This window comes from Pezoporus occidentalis, unplaced genomic scaffold (assembly GCF_034315485.1).
Source record: "Pezoporus occidentalis ecotype Australia unplaced genomic scaffold, CSIRO_AGI_Poc_V1 ctg381, whole genome shotgun sequence".
NCBI classification, from domain to species: domain Eukaryota; kingdom Metazoa; phylum Chordata; class Aves; order Psittaciformes; family Psittacidae; genus Pezoporus; species Pezoporus occidentalis.
Window position 1 is genome coordinate 62,253 of NW_026915704.1, and position 24,764 is coordinate 87,016.

The window sequence follows — 24,764 nt, forward strand, 5'->3', positions numbered from 1 at the left end:
CCGTTAGACCAGATGTACTATGGGAGGCAGAGAGTTTAACTTCAGTGCTAATTAACACTTCGATGATGGAGAAGTGGAAACTGCAACAGGAGCAGAGTGAATGAACATAGATTAAAGACCTGCAATCCGCACCCCAGACCTCATGAGAAGCATCTGCAGTTTGGATTGAAGGGCAGGATCACACTTCCCAAGAAACAACAGCTCTTCTGACACTTCTCAGTGAGGCAGCACGACTCAAACCTATTTGTTCAGTACTGAAAGCCCAATCAGATAGGCTGAGGAACACGGACAGTCAAACTGACGTTCAAATCGAAGTTGAAATCACCTAACACTCAAGTAGGACTGCACGGGGTTACTGCCATGTCCCACACATCAACAGCGCTCGAGAAGCCAGAGCAGCCACTAGATGTCATTCCCCAGGGCTCAGGCACAGCGCAGGACTGCCAGAAGCCAGCCTGAGCTCAACACTTCTCCAGCCGCAGCAGCTTCAGAGCAAGGGATGTATCTGGTCCTGTGTGGCTTTCACTGCCGTGCAGCCAGGTCTCCAAGGAGTGCCACAGGCATGGACCACGATGGAGCAAGAGAGAGGAAGAGCTGACTCTTGCCATTCTCTGCCTTTCTATGAGATGTTTCCTTTTGCCTTTTCTCATTAAATCCTTACATATATAAGGCTCATTAACTGAATCTTCTAAAGACAGCCGCGAAACTGAAGAGTTAACCTGCATGAGGGCAAGACTAAAAGGGGAGGATGCAAAAATGAAATACACCTTCATGTTTCAGAAGTGCAGATAGGACTGATTTTCATATAGGCAAAGGAGCTACACCATTATACAGCAATATTTTCCTCTTCTGAGGTTATTTCTACTTATTATCCCCAAGATCATTAGATGACTTACTTCCCTCAGGAACTGCACAAATAAGACAGGAAAGCATCAGCTTCAATTTACAGATGGGGATTCAAATTATTTCCATGTGATTTACATCAAGTCTAGAAGAGAACTCAGGTGTCCTCACTCCACTTGATGTAACCCTACCCCCCAGCCTGACACCAACAGTGGTGCAGATGTATGTTGAGGGGGAGGATGGATGGGATATACTAAGCGAAAAAAGAGCAGAATACAGGAAAGCATAAAAGAAAAAGGCTATTCACCTAGAATGGTTTGTCTCTTTTCTGCAGGAGAAAGGTTGAACACGTTGACATGATCTCCTGGATCAGTTTTGTAGTAGGTCTCAATATCAATAGAGAATTTCTCCACAAAAGGACACGTATACCTGAAAGTGAGAACAATGCAGCTTTAGAGTAAATCCTGCTTGGCTTGCCAAGCAGAAAAAATGCTTTCCTAAGATGTACAAAATCAACCTCAAATCCAAGCCAGTCCTCACTCATGTTTTACTTCTGTTACACTTAAAATACTGACGGTAGAGATTCGCGAGCTTAATAACTTCTTTAAGACAGGAGCTCACCTCAGACACGTGGCTTCACTGGAATAACTCTGGCTTAGCATAACCCCAAGCCCACAGCAAAGGGGTGTGCTCCCCATGAGATGTTACATGGATTACAGGTGAGAAGATACCAATGCACCCCACATAGTTACTGCAGACTGGGCACCCTCGTTGACCAAGAAATAACTTCCCACCTGGTAACAGGCAAGTAGAAAGCCCCAGGGGACCACCAAGTTGTGTCACTTTGCAGAGACACTCACAAACCCCTGCAATGTCTCCTCCAGGATACTGTACCAGGATAGATTGCTTTTAAAGGACCACTTTGCAGCAAGGAGATAACTTTTGGGTCTATTATTACTAACAAGTTATCTTATGACACAGCTACTAATACAAAGACACCCTGGAAATACACCTCTCTCCAGAGGAAAGCAGAGCTCTTGCTTGGAATCTGTGGCACTGTTGCAGCGCCAGGTTTCCTGGCCAACTGATTGACTCATGGGCATTTCAAGAGAACAGATAAAAAGCAGACAGGAAGTGGACTTCAATCACTTGAGAGTCAGACAGCTCCATTATATTTAGTCACGAGCAACTGCCCATGTGCAGATGCTGTCTCCCCACCCTTCCCCAGATTAACGTTACTTGTGGACACCAGCTAAAACACAACTACGAAACCTGATAAAAACCAAAATATCCATGAAAGCCTTTTTATTATGCAAGTTGACAGCAATATGAGGCTTCTAAACCTAGAAAAGAGCAAATGCTCTAAACCACAGTAACTGGCATAAATGCTATTTATTTCACGGTATCTGAAGTCCTTCCAGGCAAAATCAGCTGAAATGAGCAGGTCCCAAGGGATTCTGCAGAGCCTCTGGCCCTCTTCCCTTCTCAGGGTGAAAACCATAAGATGTAGGTTTGTTATTTTCTAGCTAAATGACAGTAAAGACAGCTCCCAGAGAAGAAGCACCAAATGTATTTATTAAGCTTTCTCCTCTCACACTTCCCCCCCACCCCTTGAGCAAAAGAATCCTGTCTTTCTTGACAGTGTTCAACATGACAACTGTCCCATTACCGTGTACGTTTATAACTTCACTGAGCTAGCAGATATCTGCAGTGTTAAGGAGAACATGCAGTGCAGGATACAAGCCTAAATAAAAACCACTCAAGATTTCCCACGCTCTGATGGACAAAACAGCTCACATTTTAGAGCCACCAGCCACAAGAGCCTCGAGCACATACGCAGTCAGCCCAGGGAACACTCACACTCCTGACGTGAAGCACTGTGTAAGAATTTAGGACTGGAGCCCACTTTCTCTAAAGGACATTACTGCAGATGGAAGAGATGCCACTGCCGCACGCAGCCACATCAAATCTTCTCTCTAAAACAGGGCACCAGCTCTGGACATTTTGCTGTGCTTACCTTGTCCTTGTATAAGGATAGGCGTTCCATGATTCCTCTTCGACTCGCAGAGCTGCCTTGGGCAATATTGACCGAAACCAGCTGGGTATGTGCATACCAATGTGGTACACTTTGTGAGTATACTGCCCATTGCCTCCAGGTCCATCCACGTATGGCCTGTTCTCCAGGATCTCCACTCCACTGCCTTCCCCACAGGTCTCCTCTCTGCTCTTTTTCTGAAAGGGAAAATATATCAGGAAGTTAATCCTTTCAGTGCATCTTAGGTACCAAGATTACGCTGGGGATGGTTTCCAGGACTCCTTTTGAGCAGAGCTTCATAGAGACAGCATAATTGTAGCGGCACCCTGGCTGTAAGACTACCAAACCTAGAGATTGTAAAGGAAAAGGTTCAAAAGCTCCTCTGGCCAACACAAGAACAGAGATTTGATTTATTAAGGATCCTGTAAAGAAACTGGATTTGGACACAAAGAGACAGTTTGAATGGAGACCTAATGACACATCAGTTCCAGCTCCTGTAACAGGTTACACACCGCTCCTCCCCACAGAACACCAAACCTTGGCTCCAGCTGTGAACCACCCAACAGCACAAACACCTTTTGCATCACCAGGTGACATGGCAAAGGGGAGTTTGTCCAACCTGGCACACTCTTGTGGTGTGGTATCAGCGTGAAGGATCACGCACACGCTTGGTGCAACATCACAGCACAGAAGACTACTTCACAACCTAAACCCCCAGGACCTGGGGGCTTGGTGCTTGTAGTCTGGCATGGCAGCAGCTCTCCAAGAACAGCTTGGATGCTAGGCTCTGTTAATTAAGATATTTAGGAGAAACAACCCAAGTTTGCCAGAATGCACACAGCACCCCCTGGCAGCCTCCAGATTTTGGCTTCTTTGTAGTATTGTCCCTCATTGAGAAAGCTGGCAAAAATTCCTTCAACAATAAATACTGATTTCAGTGCTTCTAAGAGGAGCTAAAGGCAAAGCAAACATTTATTCGTTTCTAACTCATCTCAGCAGATTGGATGCTGTGGAACCTCCCCCATTTCCAAACAACAGATTACCATTGTTAGTATTTTGGGTTTATTGTTTGTACTTGAGAGCACAGGACTTTCAAAATTCAGAGCAAATCAAAGGGATTTGATGCAAGAAGCAACTGTGAAATAGAACACAAGAAGAGCTCCTCAGTTTTGGCATGCAAACAATACAAAGGATAACATGGTTTAGCAGAAAACGATTAATAAAGATGCAAGAGATCAGCTTCTCATCTTTTGAGCGCGGGCTGATAAACCAACACAGCTATTTAGAAGTAAACAGCCCTCTTTTTAAAGAGCTTTCAAGCAATTTGAAGTTTAAACAGCCATAACCAACAAATCTCAGTAACTGACAAGCTAAAGAGGCATTTTTCCCACCCCACAAACTGCAATAGCCCTGCGAAAGAAAAGCACTGTTTTTTACAGCTGATTTCTACCATTCAGCTGGCACTTCATTAAAACACACATCCTCTTAAAACAAATTACTGCCTTTCAGTTCTTATATAAGCACTGACCAAGTCCTGTGCAAATATTTATGATAATAACATTAAATAATCTTGATGACCCCAAAAACCGCTGGTTAATTCAAAGGTCTCAGCAAAGGCAGGAACCCAGCAGGCACAGTGAATGTGTCAGACAGAATAATAGCACAGCATCTGCTCCCAAGAGTTGATACAAATTATGGAGATCTAGAGCTTTATTATATGGCAGAAGCACGTGGAAATCATAACGAGGGGAAAGACGGCTCCTCTTCGTGCCAAGTTATCACATGGAGAGTTGTGCACCAGCTGGATGTAAAACTCCATTCTGGGTTGCACGGTTACCAGCAATTCCAGTCAAATCTGCAAGTCCTCATCTGGGACAAAAACCTATTGAGGAGGTTTTGCAACAGAAATCCACAGCACCGAGAGGACTCGGCACGTCCCAGGGCTGTGCCAAGCAGGAGCGACACAGAACTGGGTCCCCGGATTTAGAAACACTTGTACTGAATCAGAAAAGCAAAACACTGAAGATTTAATGGCCACAGTTGATATGAAAATAGATAAAAATACCCACTAGGCTTTCTTTCTCAGAATGCAATTTCATACTTTTCCTGTCAGAGCTACATCTGAGATATGCCTTATGCCTTCCTCTTATAGCTCTCCATCTCTGGAAGGTCTCCAGAGGGCCATGCAAGGGACCAGTGCTTCCATAACCACAAGTCTGAAGGTTCAAGATCCTTTGCTGCCGATTCTGACTTCAGCTCCCATCAAACAGATAAGCAGCAGCCAGGGAGCTCTTCTGCAGTATGTTCCCTTTTATTGAAGCCCACCCTGCAATGCCATGTCACCCTTGCTTAATACACGTCCCAAATCCCTGCTTTTCCTCTGTTACCTGATGGATTGAATGAAGATGGATCAAAGCAAGAGGTTTCTCCCTAACTTGATCCATTCAAGAACACTGAAGACAAGGATTCAAAGCAAAGCCAGGCTCCCTCATTTAGACAGTTTGGGCAAAAATCTCTCTGTATGAAGGTGGGCTCTCATCCTACAGCTAGAACCCTGCTGAACCCATAGGATCAGCCAATTTTCTCTTTACATGAATACTTCCACAAGCAGGTTTCTACATGACCTGGCAATGCTAACACTCAGCTTCTCCGAGCTGTCTGATCGTGGGAGATGTGATGGGTGGCACGGTGTTATGGGCCCAACACTTTGAAAGGGAAGGAAGGAGGGAAAAACCCAAATTAACTGAGACTCCCCGTGGAAGTCAGCTCGTGTCCTACTTCTCATTTCTGGTTATTTGATTCACTTCTATGCACCTGCAGGAGACCATGAACGCCATCCTGAGAGCAGGGCATGCTTCCTCCTTCAGCCTTTCCAGATGACCAGCTCCAGCCCTCAGTCTCTTTCACCCAGTTGAAAGCTTTAGGCAAATGATCTACATAAGATACGACAAGGAACAGCAAGAACATTTAACTGATGAATGTGAAATAAGAGCTGTACCTTTGCACGATAGAACCATTAGAGCCTCAAAGTTTATATCCCAACCTATCTTCCGAGCCAGGACTTGTGAGTCAGGCCAATTTATACTCAAAACACAATATAACTTCTTGTGGGAAGGAGCAGATGAGGAAAGACAAACTCCACACAATAAACCCACACAAAGCTGTTTCCCAGCCCTGCCTGCTCTCATACTTACCAGTTAGCTTGCTGAGAAGGCAACGAGCCACAGTGAGGTCAGGAAGGACCAGAAAGTCAAGTTAGATGGTAAACAGCACAATTACTAACCAGTCACAAAGACAATAAGAAGATGCATTTCTCAGACAACAGAAATCAAGACATCAACCGCACACACTTGAGAGACCAGGATGATGCCCTGTGTGTAAGTGGTACTGTGAAAGCACACCACTTATGGGAGCGAAGAGCAATTTGCTTTCCAGCTATATAGCCCCTTCATGTCTATTGTGACTCAGCTACAGCATGGAGAGAGCTTATTACAAGGAACTGGTCTGTAAGCAACAATTAAAAAGCAACCATCGATTAGGAAAGCATTTGGCTTGAGCAGTGTGTGCAAACCCTCTCCAAAGGGTATTTGTCTGCTGGAAGGGGCAATTGTGCAGGCATTTGGGGGTCAGTCTTGAATGTTTCTGCCTCATAGACCCATGCCCCTGTGAGAAACGCTTTATTTAGCAGATTACCCCTGTTGTTACTACTTGCTGTTAACTGACAACAGCATCTTCTCTCTCTAAATACCTGAGGAACGGTCCCCAGCAAAATCAAAGAGTAGCTAACAGCCTTTATATGCAAGTTATCTAAGCTGTAATCACAGTAAACCATCTTATATTGTATTACAACAGGAAATCCAGCCATCCTTTAGAAGTCCCTCTCTTCTGCTGATGACACTCCATGTTCTGCACAGCCCCATCAATAGCTTTACAGGACAGATGGTGACACAGATCCCTTCCAGCTAAAGTAATAGCATTAAATCACTCATAACAGGGAACCCAGAGAAGCAGATGCACCATGATTAGCAAGAATGCCAGTTACTTAAAGGCTCCTATTAAAATAAATCTCTTGGCACAGCAGCATAGCATGGGACACAGCACATGACCTCGCCATAACAATCATAAGTGAATAATTCCTGTGAATGTCATGCAAACACTGGGCTAGCCTAACCCCATTTCTCATCTGCCCTTCACAACCGGAGACAAAAGGCTGTAAACAAAGCCTTCCACTAGCAAAGATAGGTTGAGCAGTTCTCAGGTTCCATCCCCTGTCCCAGTCACAAATGAGACTCGCTCTCGGTTAACAACATGGAGCACATCTTGCAAAGCCTTAGTCCAGCAAACTTCATCTGGCTCAGATGAATGGGACCAAGTAACTAAATGCCACTTGTATGTGGGTACAGCTCAGTAAAGGAATGATGGCTGATGGCAATAGAAAGCTCAGTAAAGGAATGATGGCTGATGGCAATAGAAAGCTCAGTAAAGGAATGATGGCTAATGGCAACAGAAAGCCCCATAACTTGAGGAGTCTCCCTACAGCTGGAGGAACAGCATTCCCACAACAAGAATGCATAATGGTGGATAAAACAGCTAAAATGTGCTTTATTGTACTGGCTGGAGAAATACAGAAGTCAGGCTCTGGAAATCCAATTTGCCTTGTAGCATTTTGCAGCACTGCACATGACTCTGGGGCTTAGTTTCTCCTAAAGTTTGGGGTTTTTTTATTGTAACTTACTACTCTGAGCAGTGCAATGGTACTGCAGAGAGCAGTGAAGAGAGGGTAGGGTGCATGGTGGTCATAGGCAAGCCAGGCATTGTTCTAGCTTATCAAATAGATTATAGCTATAATCTTACCTTGTTTACCACTGATTATTGTTTACAGGACAACCCCTCAACCTAAGCAAGAGAGTGATTACAAAAGGTTGACTTGCTTTAGCTTCATGATGAAGGTTACTGGTCCATGACAGCAATATATTTACACAGTACCAGTGGCCTACTTCGATGATCCATGTGAGTTTTGATTTGAGATTAGTCAAATTATGAAGACTGATAGCATTATGCTTGGTAGACCTATTGTCCATGGATAACAAAGACACAAATCACTGTCTGTAAACAACAACCAGAAGATATGAAGATAGATATTTTTTCCCTCCAGCTCCCATGTGGCAACAGGGTATTTTGATAGTCCAGACAAATTCTTCTGGGAAAAGCTATTAAAATAACACTGAAGTCTTGGGCTATTTTTTTTATCCCATTTAGACACAGATATAGATACAAGAAGTTTACAACCGGTTGATGGTTTCAGTTAATGATGACAGCAAACAAAGGCATCTATGTAACCACCGAACAAGAACATGACAGCAAATATCCCCAGAGGATCCTGCTAACATACTTGCTCATGCTGCTGTGGCAAGAAAGGCCAAGAAAACATTCTCTTTGGCCAATTACTACTTCTTTATTGGTTTGGATATTAAGGCTACCACAAATGCCAATTAAGTTCCCAGAAACAGACCTGTCCTTTGGGAACCAGAGAAAGCCTAAATTGCCTCACACGATCCACCAGACAACAAAAATGCCTGAAGCTGCTTAGGACAGATGACTTCTGCCATCGTTGGATAGGTTATTAAGACCTGGTTTCACTAATCAGACCCATTTTTAAACCTTTTTCTATTCAGTTTTAGAAAAGAAGTACAAAAGTAAAGGTTGAGTTACAAAGTTTAGGCTTGGAGAGGAATTAACTACTTGTTTTCAACCTCTTGCGTACATTAAGGGAAAAATACTCCCAGCTGTCTCCAGCTGGACATTACTGACAGAGATTTCACTCTTTAATTCATTTTTCAAAGTGCTGCCTTCTTCCCATCACCAACTGCGTTCCTTGACGTGCTACAGGCAGCAGCCTGCCAGCCCTCATCATCTCCTACCTGCAGGCACTGTGCAAGAGCAGAAGCTGCATTACTAAGAAGGCACCAGCTAGATGATGACCTGAGCCTTCTACAGAAGTGCTGGGAGAAGTTATAAGCAAAGCAGGCTGTTAGCCTCAGCCATGTCTCTGGGCTTACTGTGGTGATGCTAGCATTCAAACACCACAAATAAACCAGCATGACAACAGATGCACAGCTTCAGCCATAGCTGCTGCAAGCCAGAATTAAACAGCACCTAAAAACCAGAAAGAGACAGAGATACTGGAAAACACCAAAAGATGCTGAAACTAAAGCATGCTTTATCCTTAACACATTTTCCTGTGCAGCATTTTTGTACACGGATAACATGTACAGTGATGATGTGCATGCACCTGGGTGTATCTGTTCCATCTTCAGCTGCCTCTTGCTGCGGCATGACTCAGCTCTGGGTCCTGTTAACCACTCCTTTCTGAGCATTCAAACTGACATCTAATTCATTATGAGCAATCTGCTTTCACTACTGGTAACCTTCTGCCTGCTGATACAGATATCTGATAGACCAGGCACCATTCATGGTCAGTATTTACTGCAGGCAACCAAAAATCAGGTCTTTGCCAACAAAACGTTGCCTTACCCTAAAAGTACCATGAAGTCCTACTTCCCAAGCTGGTTTTTATTGGGTTTATCTTTTAAAAATGTGTGTGCCAAAGACCTGAAACACTCAATTCAAATCACATCACCATAACCAGGGTGATACCTAAGCGAGAAGCTTTTTTTAGTGTGAAAGAAGGGAGCAGAGGGGATGGCACTATTCCACTTCCAGAAGCCAAGAAGGAGAACTTCTGATCAGATCAAATCCAACATAATTTAGTCAGTGCATAAGATGCTCTAAAAGCAAACAGGAAGTTACATGAATTAAATTAAACCTAAAACCCAGGCTTACAGTTATTAACGCAATAGAGAGCTGAAATGGAACATCACACACAACTTCGTGCTGTCCAAGGACACACTCAGAATAGCCGAGTCCTCTCAAGTTAAGGATGATGGAATTCTGAAGCGGGGGAAAGTAACCTGAATACACAGAGCTGCTGGCAGGGTAAGTCAAGTACCCAGATCTTTCAAGCTTCATTTCAGCATCCTAACCATGGTGTGGCCCAGTGTCTTCTTCCACTGGGCTTGAGTAGGGACCTTTACCAAAACACAGCAAAACAGTCCTCAAAAGGAAAAGAAAAAGATGTAGAACCTTCTCTACTCCGATTTTGCAGGAGTTAAGCACAGTCCTAATGGTTATACTGGAAAGACAGTGTAAAAGGTAGCCAGGAGCTAGGAACCCTGCTACCCCAGGGGTGGGTTTTAGAGTATTTCTGAACCTGCACTTCGTAAGGTACAAGTAAGAAATGATCCATATCAACCTGGACTGACAGTCCTTCAACAGCAAAACTGCTGGAGGACAGTAAAGGACTTTTGGGGTTTGTTCTTGTTCACTTTAAGCAAGGCTTTCCATATCTCACTGTGCACAACTAGGTTGGCACTACGCTAACAGGGAACCAAGTCCAAAAGCAACAGGGCTTCCTACCCTCTCCAGTAACACTTTTCCTGCCCTTTCAGGAGTTGTGGACATCGCAGGACCATGTTTCTGTTTACACCATGTGCACCACATTACAAGTACAGGCAGCTTCAAACCAAAGCATCTGTTTCCATGGCAATGGGACTGCATCAGCAATCCACCGGGTTTAGTTTAGGCCATCTTCACTCAGGCTTGAACGCTGCACCCAAATCATTGCTGTTAACAGCAATGCAAGTGATGTCACTAGTAACCATGGTGCCCACAGCAGAGGTTTCCACGTGCCCTTTGTGCTCCAACACACCTCCTTTCACGCATGACAATGATTTTAATCCAATTAATGCTGATAAAGAAAAATAATACATGAAGGGCCAGTGTCAATACTTCTTTAGCAAAGGAAGGTTCATTTGAGTCAACAAGATAACGATCAGAACATGAGGCTTTACAACAGCACTTTGACTCCGAGCCTCATTGTGATGTACACATTGGAATGACCTGAAACCCCGGGGAGAGGGGAAAGAAATCTGTTGCTCGTCAATGGCTTCATTAATAAAGGCAAAAAAGCAGCCGTCCTAAACATCCTCCTTCTAGGTTTGGATAGTGTACGGCGTGCAGTGTTTCATTCCACTTTGCAATACTCCTTCCCCCAAACACCGGTGCTTCACCAGCAGAGCATAAAACCCCGTCTTAAGTGTTCCTAACATCCAGCTGAAAACAAAGAAAAGGAGTCCTAAAATGAGAGAGTTGTAAAGTGTAGAGGGAAATTAGAAGAGTCCCCATCCTAGCAGAAACCTGGTCCCAGTGCTATGAAAAGACTGCCCCTTTCCAGGCTGCTGTGTCAGGTGGCCAAGGAGCGCAGCTCCATCAATATAGAGATATTTAACATTTCACAGAGACCTAAAACTTTGCTGACCATGAACACAGCCTCCTCTACGTCCACACACTTTACAGATCAAGGACCCACCTTCGCATCCCTGCCTGACACTGCATTTGGAAGGTCTGCAAGGAGCTGCCATCTGATCATCCCCCTGCCTGCAGCAGGGATATTATGGGGCTCTTCCCTCAAGTTTACCAAGTAAGAATTGGGAATATCACATAGGAATTGCTGACCTTTTGCTGCATGCTTATCCCATTATACAGCCACTATGTAATTTTACCTTCAAGGAGATATTAAGCACACAAGGAGAAAGATGAAGATGTTACTCATGAAGGATCTTCTTGTCAGAGAGAAGCACATGTACAGCTGCTTTCTGATGGAAGGTACGTTAGTGTCCAGAAGATAACAGGCCTGTTCCTGCCACCCCTTCACTCTCCCAAGAGCTGTTATGAGGTGAGGGTCATAGCTCTTTGCAGCTGTAAGAACCTCCTCCTTCTGGGTTTCCAGCCCCAAATACTGCAAGACTCTTGGCCAGCAGAAGCAGAGCAAAGCTGAGCATGGAAAAGAAGGGACAATTCTCACCCCAGAAAGTGCAGGCTATCCTCATCTGCAGCACCATTACTCTTGGCTGCTTTTCTCGTAATGTAAAACACATCCCTAAGAAAAAGCCCTAAAAGTTAAAGGCAGGACAGGTTGCCAGCAGCAGACTCGCGCAAGACAGAGCAGAAATACAGAGCATCAATGTGTACAGATGCTGTACGCACTGCGTTATTTGGAATCGGGTCTTGATATTAACGAAGCTGTTTGTACAAAACCAGGACATTTCGGGGACGATCAATTGTGCAGAACCATAAAGAATTTACGGCATTAAGGGAACCATTCCCATGGCCACTCATTAATCACTTTGTCTTACAAAGACACCCTTACAAAGTTACACTCCGACGGAGCCAGGGCTGGATGTGCCAGAGGCACATGAAGTAGGAATCACTTTATTATGGAGATACCTCAAGCTTGTTTACCCCACATGCTCCATCTTTCAAAACGTCTACTCCACTTCCAGCTCAGTGTTTCATCTTCCCTTGATTATTTCCTTCCCTGGTTTTAAACAGGTTCTTCCCTGTATTAACTTTTCCACAGGCACTTTCTATGAGAATTACTGTCCCCAGCTTAAGGGAAGTAAAGCAAGTTGTCCATTATTGTATTGCGAGCCAGAGATGAAATTTCAACTCAGGGTGTTTTGGATCAATTCTCTGGTTATATCCCTTAGATTTTAGGAACTCAGTGCAATTATTCACTAACAATAGGCTGTATGCTACAATACTGGAGGACTGGCTTAAAGAAATCCTCATGGTTTTCCTAATACTTAAATCATTATTTGCCTTCAGGTATTTGAAGAAGTGAGAACCTAATCTGCGTCAACAGCCAAGACTCTGTCCACATGTCAGAAATCTTCTTCTATAGGAATAAAAAAGGAAAAAAGGATTTTTAACAGTCACAAGCTCAGTGGGATTATCAGTGCTGCATCCTGTATTCAAACTAGTACCAGTCTGAGGTTTGGATTAATTGTTGTGGTATAACCTTTATAGCTTCACTCAGCTTTGCTAGAGAAAGAGAGCACGTGTGAACTGTCAAGGCAACACAGTTCACAACTCTAAAATCAATCTCGTTTTCACCAGTAACAGCCAGTTGAAGAACTGCTCCAGGATAACAACTTCAAAATAAAGAAGTAAATGCAGAAAAGATGTTTGCTATTTTGGTCTGTTTTCCCAAAATGATAACCCATCACTGCAAATCAGACTGCACTGAACGTACCGGTACCTCCCTTGTTCTCAAAGCTAAGTGTCTCGCTCTTCTTTCAGAAGGATGCAAGCCCTCATGATCACAAAGAAAAGGTTATGAAAACCGAAGGAAGGAAGAACACAGAAGTCACAGCTTTTAAATACTGCAGCACAGAATTTGGCAGGGAAACTTCAAATCAGGCTTTTGCTTTTAGACTTGTGATTCCAGGGTCTCGGGAGCTGTCAGCAGTGTCACTTGCTTTTAAAATTAAAGCATATATGTCTATCTGTCCAGATGGCCAAGGCATCTGCAAATGAAACAAAAATAATCAGCCATCCCGTTCTTCAGTGTCCAGAGATGAAGGGTTAGTTTGTTTTCCCCCACTCAATCAATCTTTCACCATCTGCTGAGCCTGCTGGCAATTGCCAAGTGTAGCTAACAGTTTAAGGGACACGGCTTTTGCACCCAGGTATCAGGACATGGCCTCAAGAATCACCACCACCAAGCACACATTTATGTCTATTCTCAGAGGTACTACCTGAGAGCTACATGCAAATGAAGGAGAAAACAGGACAGTGCAGGGGTCTGGAAACTGAAATGACGGATAAAGCATCATCCTTCGGCAAAGAGGGAAGTGACTCAGGGTACTCCATCAGCATCACAGCACCATCACGCCTGGAAACACGCTCTGATGTTTCAGGGAAGGCAATAAACACAAAGCCCTGAGGGAATGTAGAAGAGAGGCTCATGTTCAAAGATGAGAAGAGCCCTCAATTCCCAGGATCCTGCCCGAGATCAGCAGACAGTGCTGAGCAGATGGGTTCTCTTTAACAGACTGCCTCAAACAGGGGCAAATCCTTCTTCAGTCACGGACCCCTGAAGTGCTGAATAACATATTAAGTGTTATTAGCTTATGAGGATGACACAGCACCTTAAAATAAGTCTAATCCTCAAAAGGCAATCACTAGGTCCAGAAGAATTCCTTTAAAGGACACCATCTTTGAAGGAAGATCACAAGTACTTGGAGAAAACTGTGTGGAGAAAATGAGGACCGGAGGTATTTACAGCAGAGATAGCAAGCTATGGACACTGATACAAAAATAACATTTAATAACAGGAGGGATTCTCTCATCTTATATAAGGGTCGGAAGGGCAACAGTCCCTCGGAATCTTATGGCATATGGAACCACAGTAATGAACGTTATTAAGATGGTAAATGGACTGACCTTTGGCTAATACCACACTGATCTCTCTGACAAGCACATTCAGATCTTGGAACACAAGCCTCTGTGAGACAGAGACTTTAAAGTGTGGGCTGTTTCTGGGCTGAGTGGAGGTGTATCTAAAGGTAGGTTCCCTGAACACACAAGAAAAGGAAGCAAGTGTTATAGGAAAGTTATTGAGACACGCATGTGCAGCTCACTTACAAGAGGAAGAATTAAAGGACTCTTTAATAAGATCTACTTAATGTATAACACAGAATGGGCCAATCTTTTGTGCACGACAGGCTTCAAAGTCCTCACAGAGACAGAAATATTGCACATGCCTTTGATGGGATTGATGTGCAGAGACAGAGAAGACATCCAGGACAGAGTCCTGGGTTCAGCGCTCCTGCAGGAAGAAAGAAAACCCTACAGATGTTTACAGTCGTCCCCTCCATAACTGGTTTGTGTTTCATGAAACTCCCTTCAGTGCTCATCTCCACCTGCTTTCTGCTTATGTTAAGAGAGGGGCCTGCAGTTTCCCCAGGTCAAGCTGCAGCTCCAATGGGCAACTCTCAAGGTTGAGTATATCCAGAGATCCCTTACCCTTGGAAGCACAACAGGATCTGAAACGTGTGCACTGATCCCTAGGAAAGAGTTATACCACAAAACTGTTGTCTAGAAAAGCAGTACAAGGAATTATTTCACTGTTTTGAAATATTTTGCCCATTTTATGCGCCGGAATAAAATCAGGTCACAGCAGGAAGGCAGATCACTGGCTCCAAGCTCAGATATGAAGATGGGTATCTTTTAATTTGGATAGAAAAAGAGACCAAAACTCTTCTTCTATGAAGCAATATGGAAAAGCTAATGATGCAACATGGAAAAGCTAAGACCTAACTGCTATGTGTTTAATGCAGCAAGAGCTCCCAACCTGAAGACACTGACAGCATGAGAGGTTTCCCATGAAAATACAGATATTGATAGGCTAAAATTTAATAGAGAAAACTAATTCAGTTCAGATCTGCTGGGCTGCAAGCGAAGGGTACATTAAGTCCTTTGCTTTAATGTAAGATTAACTTATTTATGGAAGAATTCAAGTGCTACTTAAAGTACTGAAACCACTGTCTTTGTAGATAGTATTTCAGAAGGTAGCAGAAAGCAACACTTAAGAGATTTGTTGCTCCACTTCTCTCACCCTCAAATAATATTATTATTAATAATAATAATGATAATAATAATACTGATGCAAAGCAGCAGCCACTCACCTCAGTTTCCACAACTTTATACACCAGCCTGGAGAACTTGAAGAGGAATTACAAAGCAACATGGGCACGCACACAGTGATTTATTGTGTGTCTGGCCTGCCTAGTGGAGCAGAGAACCAGAGAGGCTGGATTGTACACTGCACAATGTTAATTCTCCCAGCCAATAAATACAGTAAATATGAGTACAGCCTGTCCCAGTTTAATGGAAGCATCCTTTGCTACCTGGGTGTGATCATCAAATCTGGTGGAAATTTTTGTGAAGACTTCTAAAGAGGGATTGTTCTCTTCTGAAAGGAGACAAAAGGACTTTCCACTGCAAAGACCTCCATGAAAACACCTTTGAACGATGACCACAGCACTGCAGCTTGAGACTGAACATCCCTAACTGCATTCAAATGGCTTTGAAGCACTACTTTCACAGAAAGGGTTCCCAGAGCAATTCCATGGGCTTCATCCCCCAGGTGAGAAGGTCCTTTTGGAAAACTTTCATTTGGAGGATGCTGAAATCTAGGAAAATTAATGGATTGCTCCTTAAAGAGCACCTTTATACCAACTGGTTTGGAGATGAATGGGAATCCTCACTCATGAGCTCGATGATAAATCAATGATCGACTTCCAAGCACATGCTTAAGGCTCTCAAAAACCCTTGAGGAGTGATTGTGACATCTCCTTCTTACACTGTTGGAAAACTGCTTCTTACACAACCAGGCTGACGAGTGTCTCCAGCAATAATGACACCGTACCCAACCAATGCCTTTGAAACAAACCTTTTGCTTTTAAGAATCGCTCCTCTCCCCAGGAGCTACTCGAAATCATTCTGTTCCATGTTTCAGTCAAAAGACTTAAGAAATGCCTCAACACCGCTGCTCTACACAGATCTCTCAGCTTGTTCCCCTAAGGGGGTTCAACATGCAGAGCTTGCTTTTTCTGTGGCCCCCTTATGCGCTTCACAGGAGAAAGAGAGACATGAAACCCTTCCTCATTCTCTGGTAAGAATGGAAGTCATGCTCCCCACTGCTCTTGCCCCAGTGCCTGCCTCAAAGACAAAACCTCCACTTTTAAATCAAACTGAAGGAAAAGACATTCGATAATCATGGCCCAGGGAAAGCTCCCACTGAAGCCAGCAGGGGCCTTTCCACCAGTTTCAGGAAGAGCTAAAGCAGATTGCTACCCAACATTAACAAACAGAACAGAAACTCCACATTCTACCCTAAGTGGGTTTTCTGGGTTTATTATTTCATCTTTTCAAATTTGAGACTGGTATTTTCAGTATAAAGCACAGCTAAACTTTTCCTCTTGCTCTTCTTGTACACATAATGCAGCCAAGGCAATGGCTTGGCATGCACTTCTGCAGCTCACCTGGATCTTGGGCTACACGCAGTGGTCCTAGCTTGACCTGGAACTCTCTGAGGGAGATCAGAGACCTGACTTGACACCAGCTATTGCACCTGATCTAAGAGGAAACCTTACTTTGCTGCACATCAGTGCACTAGAAAATTAGAGCAGGGCTGGATAGCTCCATTCCGATGAGTAATTACTTAAGTAGTTTCTTGGGCCAGGGAACTTCCCCTTGACTGACACCCTAATGGCTTATCACGCCCTTTGACATTAAGATACTGCTAAAATCACTGTCAAGTGAACCAAGTGCAATCCAGTGTTCTGCATAAATGAAACAGAAAGAAGTACTTTAACTCTGAAAGTGAACAGCAAATTCAGCCCCTGACCAAGTCCTCCACAACTCACACTGCCCAGTTAAATACTCAGCCCCCATGAAATCAGGTGGGCTCCTCCTTCTCCATCAGATCATTCCCCTGTAAGCTCTGCTGCTTGCCGGCAGCTTCTGCGTAGCTAACACACTGCTTCCATCAACCTGCTCTGTTCAAAGCAACTGAAGTGTCAGGGAAAAATACACAAAAACGAAGCCACCTAAGAAAAATGTTTACTCATTTAGGCTAACATTTAGGTTAAACACAGAAAGATGATACATTTGTGTCAGAAAAACAAATTTGATTGTTATTACTGGAAAACACACCCCATAGACTGTGTTAATAGTCAACTCCAAGTGCATGAGTCCTTAAAGAGACACGGCTGGATGGTCAGGGATGAAATGGGGAAATGCTTTTGCTTTAGTTTAGGGACTTTGGTTTTTTCTCCCTTTACTCATTTTAGGGTTTTAAGCCGAAGTAGATCTTTCTACATCACTTCATCCTGCCACAGAAAGCACTCCTGCAAGCTCAGTATCAGATGCGTGCGCTGCTGGATGAGCAAAATTGACTTTTATTTAAAGCGTGGGACAATGAAATAACGCTTCAGATTCATTTCCTTTTATAAATGCTCCTGCTTGGATATCAAACACCAAGAGAATGTGGGCACGGAGGATTTGAGTTACAGAAACCCCAACATTTTAATTAACTGCTTTATTGCAGACAGGGAATTCAACAACAATTCCCACCAGTATTCAGAAGCCTATTAAAATAATCTCAGTTTTATGCCTAAACTGATTAGTATCTATTTCATAGTGGTACATAAGTGAAGAAATATTACATCTAAATACCACACACACTCCCCCCCCCCAAATTCAAAACTATGCCTTCTCTTTACCCTCTCAAATTCATATTAGGCTGTTTCTTCCCAAGCCTTTAGTTTGCAGTTGGAACTGGGATGAGCAGTAACCATAGTCTAAATGGGAAGCAGTAGCTGCTTAAGCCCTATAGCTCGGTGACTTCCAGGTAGGTACCCACACACACATGGGCTCAGTGCATCCTTCCACAAGCCACTGTTTCCCCAGCTAGGCCAAACAGAGGCTCTGATTTAGGGATAAGAGGAGGCACATCAAGAAGTTTGTATCACCTCCCCCCCACCCCGCTCCTTTAAAAGCACCCAGCAAACCTCAAATATAACACATCCAATCCTGCAGCAATGCCCCACTCTTCCACACAAAGCCCCGTGTTCCCCTGCACTCATCCACACGGGCTGGAACATTACTGACCTGTATCATGTAGAGCTGCGCGATTCGATATTCGTCCACGCTCATGGGCAGAGGAATACGATATTCCTTTATGAGCATTTTGAATCCAAAAATCCTTTGTCCGCTCAGAAACACAATCCAGAAGTTTTTAGTAAAGGCTCCTTAAATAATGGCCAGGAAATGCATTGAGGATCCCTGAAACAGAGGGGGGGGAAGGAGAGAAGCAGTTATTTTCCATCCTTAGTGCAGAACATCCTATTAGGACCAAAAAAAAAGAGCAAACGAGAGGCAAACATTAATTTCTGTAATAGCTATAAGCTTAACAGCAGAAAGGAGAATCCCTGGAGTGCTCCCAGCCCCTTGGTATCAAATTGAGCAGGATCTTTTAGTATAATGTTTATTTGCTTCAGGGGATACCATCAAAGCTATTACCTTCCTGACCTCTGCCACTGTACCAATCAGACTTTCATATGCAATAGCATCTCCATGGAAGAGATGGGACAAAAGCTCAAAATGAATAGGCAGACCTTCTGTTGCCAGACAATGAAGTATCTCTCCAATGTCAGCAACGCACCAGAGTTGCATCCACTCAAAGGTATCAGGTTTTATCTTCTCGCCTTCATTCAGCAGCAAGAAAAGGCAATAATTAGACTTCCTCGGTCCTCAGGAACACCATGATGGATAAAGTAATTTGAATTCTAACAATAAAGACAGCAGAAATGTACTTTTCTTCCCTGCTTTATTCTGGATTAGTGTCTTGGTAGGATCCCTTCTCTTTCACCGCCAAAGTATTCCACAGGCAAAATCCTGCTGCCACCGATGTCGATGCCAGATGCATTTTTGCCCTCCCGCTGCAGAAGAATACAGCCGAAGATCAAACTGCAACATCAAAAATCCCACCATACCTCAGCTCAAAGCAATTCAATAGAATTATTACTTAAGAATAGGGGAAATACAGCATTTACTACACCAACAGCTAAAGCAGTAACTTTGCAAATATTCTTAAGGCTCCCGATGGCCTGGTGATAAAGACAATACAATCATTAAGGAAAGGGAGGTAAGGAGGAAGAAGACTGATGGGGAAGAGAGGACACAAGGAGTAAAGCTGTCTACCATCACGCCAAATCAGCCTCAGCAGGATCTGATGACCTCTCCTGGCACACAAAGTGCTTGCCTGGTTCCTTCTCATCGCCAAAATCTACCTTTGTGCTGTGCCTGCTTATCGGAGGTCTTCAGATACAACTGCTGGAGTGAACACAGCCCCAGACCCTAAGCCTGGGGAAAGGAAAAACAGAATACAACCAACCAACCTAGCTAGTGGATTAAACCATGGTCTGGGAACCAGGAAGCCACTGCTCTCAACAGGACTCAGCGCTACTCAGGGTTTCCACAGCACTACACCAACCTTTAACAAGGTTTGGAGAGGTTAAAACACATGCCCATGGTCACGGACCAACCCTTCTCTGGACCTGCTCCAGCACCTCAATGTCTCTCTTTTAATGTGGGGCCCAGAACTGAACACAGGATTCAAGGTGCAGCCTCGCCAGTGCCCAGTGCAGGGAGTCAATCACTCCCTTAGTCCTGCTGTAAAGCCAAGCCATCCCAGCCTGACTCTTCTGGAATAGCAATTGTTCTGGTGCTACATCAATCTATTCTCAAATTCAATTCCCTGTTTCATTTTATGCTGTCAGAACAATCTCTGTGTGTGAATGGGGGGGGTTAAAGAAATTTTGCCATGGCAATCCCTGGCATAATAGCAGACTGCACTGCCCGACGCTGCCATGCCTATGTGCATCCATGCCCACGTGCAGGATTCCCTCCATCAAGCTAATTCTCCACAACAGGTAGAGATAATCTCATTAGGTGGGTTTTAATTAGTGTCATGGCAAAGAACAACAGTAACCACCAGCGGATGATCTCAAGTGCTGGCCCCAGAGCTGCACTGGATCCCATTTCCTGGACGTAATGGCAGTGGGAGACACAGCCACACGTCTTGAGCAGTTCGTTATGCTTTAGAGACCTTGGAAGATTAGATTTAAAAGCTCTGAAAGTGATTCTGCTCCCACCGTAAGGACATCAGTCACATCTGCCTTCGCTGCTTGCTAAAAACAGGATACTCCTATCGATTGCAAGGGATGAATAAAACAAATAGAACCTTAAAAGCAACAAAATGGCAGGAAACCAGTACCAAGATGGGGAAAAGTGTGTTTATAATGAAGTGCCAGGCAGGCAGTCATTCAGACAGCCAAGACACAAGAGGGTTTCTTTTATGACAGACTCAAAACCCAACCATTTCAGCCCCGAGCAGGCACAGAGCAGCCTGGAAGCACCTGGCACACAGAGCTTGTCTGGCCACAGCCGTGGCTCCTGGTCCAGTTTCCTGCTTGGCTTTTACAGGAGCTGAGGTTTTGCCATGAAGTTCCCCTTCAGGTTTCTACTTCCCTGGGGTCAGCAGTGTTTCGGCTCAGCCTGCAGGTCTCCAGGCAGGAGCAGGTCCTGGTGATGTGCCCATTGGAAAGGTGATGCTCCCAAAAACTCCAAGGGCAGCTGCTCACTACGGCAACCAGGCCCCAAAAGTTGAGTAGAAAACAACCCTGGAAACACACTGAGCAATAGCAAGGACCAAATCACAGCCTTAAACCAAAGGGGGCAGCAGGAAAAGGCACCTGGGATCAGCAGCCCTGACCCTGAAGGAGGGACATTTTGAACTGGACTGGTTAAAAAATCCAATAGTAATCACAATAAACTTGCAGCCTGGGCTGCCATTGAGCTGAAACAACCTGCCCCAACCCTTCCAAGAGCAGTGGAACCCAGCTGCCAAGCCACGAAAGATGAGCACAGGGTTTCACCACATTCACATCCTAGGGGACACCCTGCCAAGTGAGACAGAGGTGGCAACATCACCCTTCAGACAACTCACCGAGGACAGTGGCCTCCTTCCACAGTCCTGGGACTCGATGGAGGCTCAAAGCTCACTAAGCTGTTTGCTGTATTGTTCAAACAACACACCGAAGTTTGCCTGGCTGCCATGGAGGGAAGAGAAAGCCTTTCCAAAGCAATGGAGCCACCACACAGCTTTGGAATAGGGGTGTCAGAACACCAGCTGTGGCCCTGGCACTCGCACACATCCAGCCCATCGCTACAGCCAGCCAGAGGTGTTTGAACAGGGATACTCGATGTGATGGGATTAGCAAGCACCCGCTTGGATGGGAGGCTGGATTTGGGTCTGGAAGTTCAGCTTGGTGCCCTATGGGTTTGCCAAACCCCTGTGGCCACACAACCAGGGCCGGTGGCAGGCCGGGGCTGTCTGCAAACCCCAGCGTGCAGCCGGCTTCTCCCCGCAAGAGGAAAACAATGGTGACGCAGGACATTTCCAGACTCGCTGCTGTTCCTGCTACAGCCAAGTGGCACATTTGTAGAGGCCGTTATTCAATCCCTGCTCAGGGCTGGAGTAACTGTGAGAGCCAGGCGCAGGGTTTTATACCTCAATTATCTCAAAATCAGGTTCTCAAAGCATCATAATTACGCTCCAGAGTCAATATCCTGCTGCGATGAGTCAGGTCCACCTCTGAGCTATTGCTGCAGGCTGTCTGAAGGCAAACACACAGTGCGCTGCATTTACTTCTGATTTCAACAGTTTCCCTTGCAACAACTTGAAGGAAGTGCCTTTTCTTTAAAGCGAGGGGCGTATCAGGAGCTGCAGGAACTGAACAGACCAAGAGACCCAGCCAAGTCTCTCCATGAGCCTGGTGGTTGGTTGGCTTCTCACTTTGGGAGCATCAGGGCCAGCCTCCCCGGTACCAAACGAGGCAGCAGAGGACTGATGACAACTGACAGCTTGTAATTAACGACTAAGAGTTAAGCATGAAGGGTGTTCAACCTGGGCCACTGGAGTCCTGGAGGTCAAACCCTGGCCAGGCTTCACAGGCTGGCCCACAAGAGTATTACAGCAACAATCCTGGCTCCTTGACACATCATTTGGGTCCAGTGCAGGAGAAGCCCTCACACTGGTGGGTTCAGGCTACAGAAGGGCTGTTCCCACCCTGTTCCATGCTGTGCTGCTATAGCTGCCACTTCCACACCTCCTTTCTGACCAGCTCGCGTTTCCTGTGTCCAGGCTGCTGAGCACAGGCTTTTTAAGGCTCTGAAATGAGCTGTACCACGGCAGCAACAGCCCACCCTGTGTCACAGCTGCTATTTTCCATTTTCAAGAGGGAAGAAAAGCCCTAGAAATAGAGAGCAGCTATAATGAGCTTTTTCTAGCCTCACAGGAGGTTCATTTTGCACTATTATAAAGTTAAAAGACTCACCCTAGGAAGGAAAAAAACCCATCATGGAGGTGGGGCAGAGCAGGCAGCAGCAGAGGCAGGTACCAGCCTCAGGTTTTTATCAACCACTGCCTGTTCAAGGCTCTGCTGCCTTTTGAAGTTGAGGAAAATCTCCACTATGAAAGATGAAACTCATGAGCTGAAGATCAATACCTTTGACTCAGCTTTTGAACAACCTTCTCTGCAGTATTTGCACAAAAGTGAGAAATAAAAGATAATTACCAAAAACAACTGCAAGAAAACCGAGTCAAAGATGCAGTGGCGAAAGGATGAGCATAGGCATTACCTGGAGACCTCACCTACCTCCCTAAAACACTTTCCTTGGGTCCTTTACATCTCCTTTATCCCCCAGGAAGTTGCCTCCTTGAAGAAAGTGCTATCAAAGAGACATGAGCATTGATCCCAAGCGTATCAAACACTTGGGCTTTGGGAAGCAACACCAGGCTTAACAGCCCAGCTGCCTTCCCTCTCCCCTGCAGAGCTCCCTGAAGGTGGATACAGCCATCCCCCCGACTGGAAGCACCGCATACAGAGCGCGCTTGGATTTATTTATGCCATTGGAAGCAGCATTATAAACGTGAAGCCGATTCCTAGGTCCTAAGTCAGCATTTCTAAAGGCAGCCTCGACGCTCACACCTTGATTAATGCAGCATTGCTGCTGGCCCAGAAGCCTTGCTCAGCTTCATCTCCCCAGAATATCACTGCTGCAAAGACCATTCCCTTCCTCTGTCACTCAGACCCCATTGTCCACAGTGCCCCCAGCTCTCAGGAGACGCCTTCCATCAGCACCTGCAAAACATCACTGTGGAAGCCTCCTCAGCCCCTGCTCCCCTGCAGTGCCCACCTGACCCTTGGCAAAGGCTGCAGCACACGTAGCCTGAGATCCATCACACGGACCCGTGTGGCCTCGTAACTGTGCTGCCCACATCCTGCTGCTGCCTACATTGGGAAGCACCATGGAACAGAGATGAACTTCTTGTTTTGTTAATGCATGACACTTAGCACAGTATCAGCTGGAGCACAAGTCTCCTCTGATCACATGAACGACTGTCACTACAGAAAGGTCAAGGGGAAAACATAATTTATGAGTATTTTTCAATCAGATGAATACTGAATGCTTGTATTTTACCATTCCCTTCTCTCCCCCTCCTCCCAGCCCTACCAAAGTGATCCTGTGCAGGCAGTGGGACTGTTTCAGGCAGTGTTCATGTTGAAAGGTTAAAAAACCCCAACATCCTTATTCAGTAACTTTGTGGCTACCATTATTTGCCATAACACTTGACACTACACTCCAAACTGCCTCTCTCATACGTGTGTGTGCCACAAGCTCAAGAGACAGAATGAGCTTTTAAACCCAGCAGTTTTCAGGGTAGTACTTTCTGAATGGCAGAGGAACTCCTTTGTCAATAAGTGATGCTCACTGTAACCGTCCAGCTTAATCATACATCTCATCTGTCCCACCTTTCTCAAATGGAAGCTTTCATGCAGCTGCTTTCACACATCCAAGTTTCACGACTGAGCTTAGGTGGCATCTGACAGTGAATCTGCCCTCCCTGCAAAGCCACAGAGTCCTCCCCATGCTGGAGCAGCTGCAGCGTTAGCTGGGAATCCCTGTGCATACCTACAGGCTGCAACGTGGTCAGGGATAAAGGAAGGGGAGGAAGGGGAAAACTCAACACACATGGAAATCAGCTTTCTCGGGTGCAAACCTCAGGGATCTCTCAGAGGCAGAGCACTGCAATGGGCTGAGGATGAAACACTGCTCGGTAAAGGCAGACGCAGAGCCAACGAGTTGCATTTACAGTACTTGATCTTTTTCCATTATTAGACACAATTTGACGTCACTTATAGAATTTAAGAGCTCATTGTAAAGCAGACGTTTATTACAACAGAAGAATGGAATCAGTCCAAATGCAATATAGCTACACTGGGGCTATTAAATCTTGCTATAGTTCACTGGGCAGCCAAATACTAGCTTGAAGCAAGGAGAGGGAAGGGGG

At 45.0% G+C, this 24,764-nt stretch overlaps 1 protein-coding gene and 1 long non-coding RNA gene across 16 annotated transcripts in view; both read right to left on the minus strand.

Annotated features, from left to right (window-relative positions):
- PITPNM2 (phosphatidylinositol transfer protein membrane associated 2) overlaps nt 1-24,764 on the minus strand; it is a 133,403-nt gene that overhangs the window by 48,480 nt on the left and 60,159 nt on the right. For 14 of the 15 annotated variants that reach the window (XR_009967317.1, XM_062632095.1, XM_062632086.1 and 11 more), the window contains 3 exons: nt 18,458-18,631; nt 2,861-3,075; nt 1,151-1,272 (listed from right to left, as the gene is read on the minus strand). Coding sequence is in view for 14 of the 15 variants with exons in the window: in XM_062632095.1 (XP_062488079.1) it covers nt 1,151-1,272; nt 2,861-3,075; nt 18,458-18,535 (415 nt within the window). In the remaining variant the exon portion in view is untranslated. Of the gene's footprint in view, nt 1-1,150; nt 1,273-2,860; nt 3,076-18,457; nt 18,632-23,608; nt 23,628-24,764 lie in introns of those variants that run through there. The other variant, XM_062632092.1, reaches the window with a different exon arrangement.
- LOC134170595 (uncharacterized) lies at nt 13,141-14,214 on the minus strand. The gene is made up of 2 exons (XR_009967319.1): nt 13,930-14,214; nt 13,141-13,305 (listed from the first exon to the last, which is right to left on the minus strand). It is a non-coding gene; the product is annotated as an uncharacterized LOC134170595 (long non-coding RNA).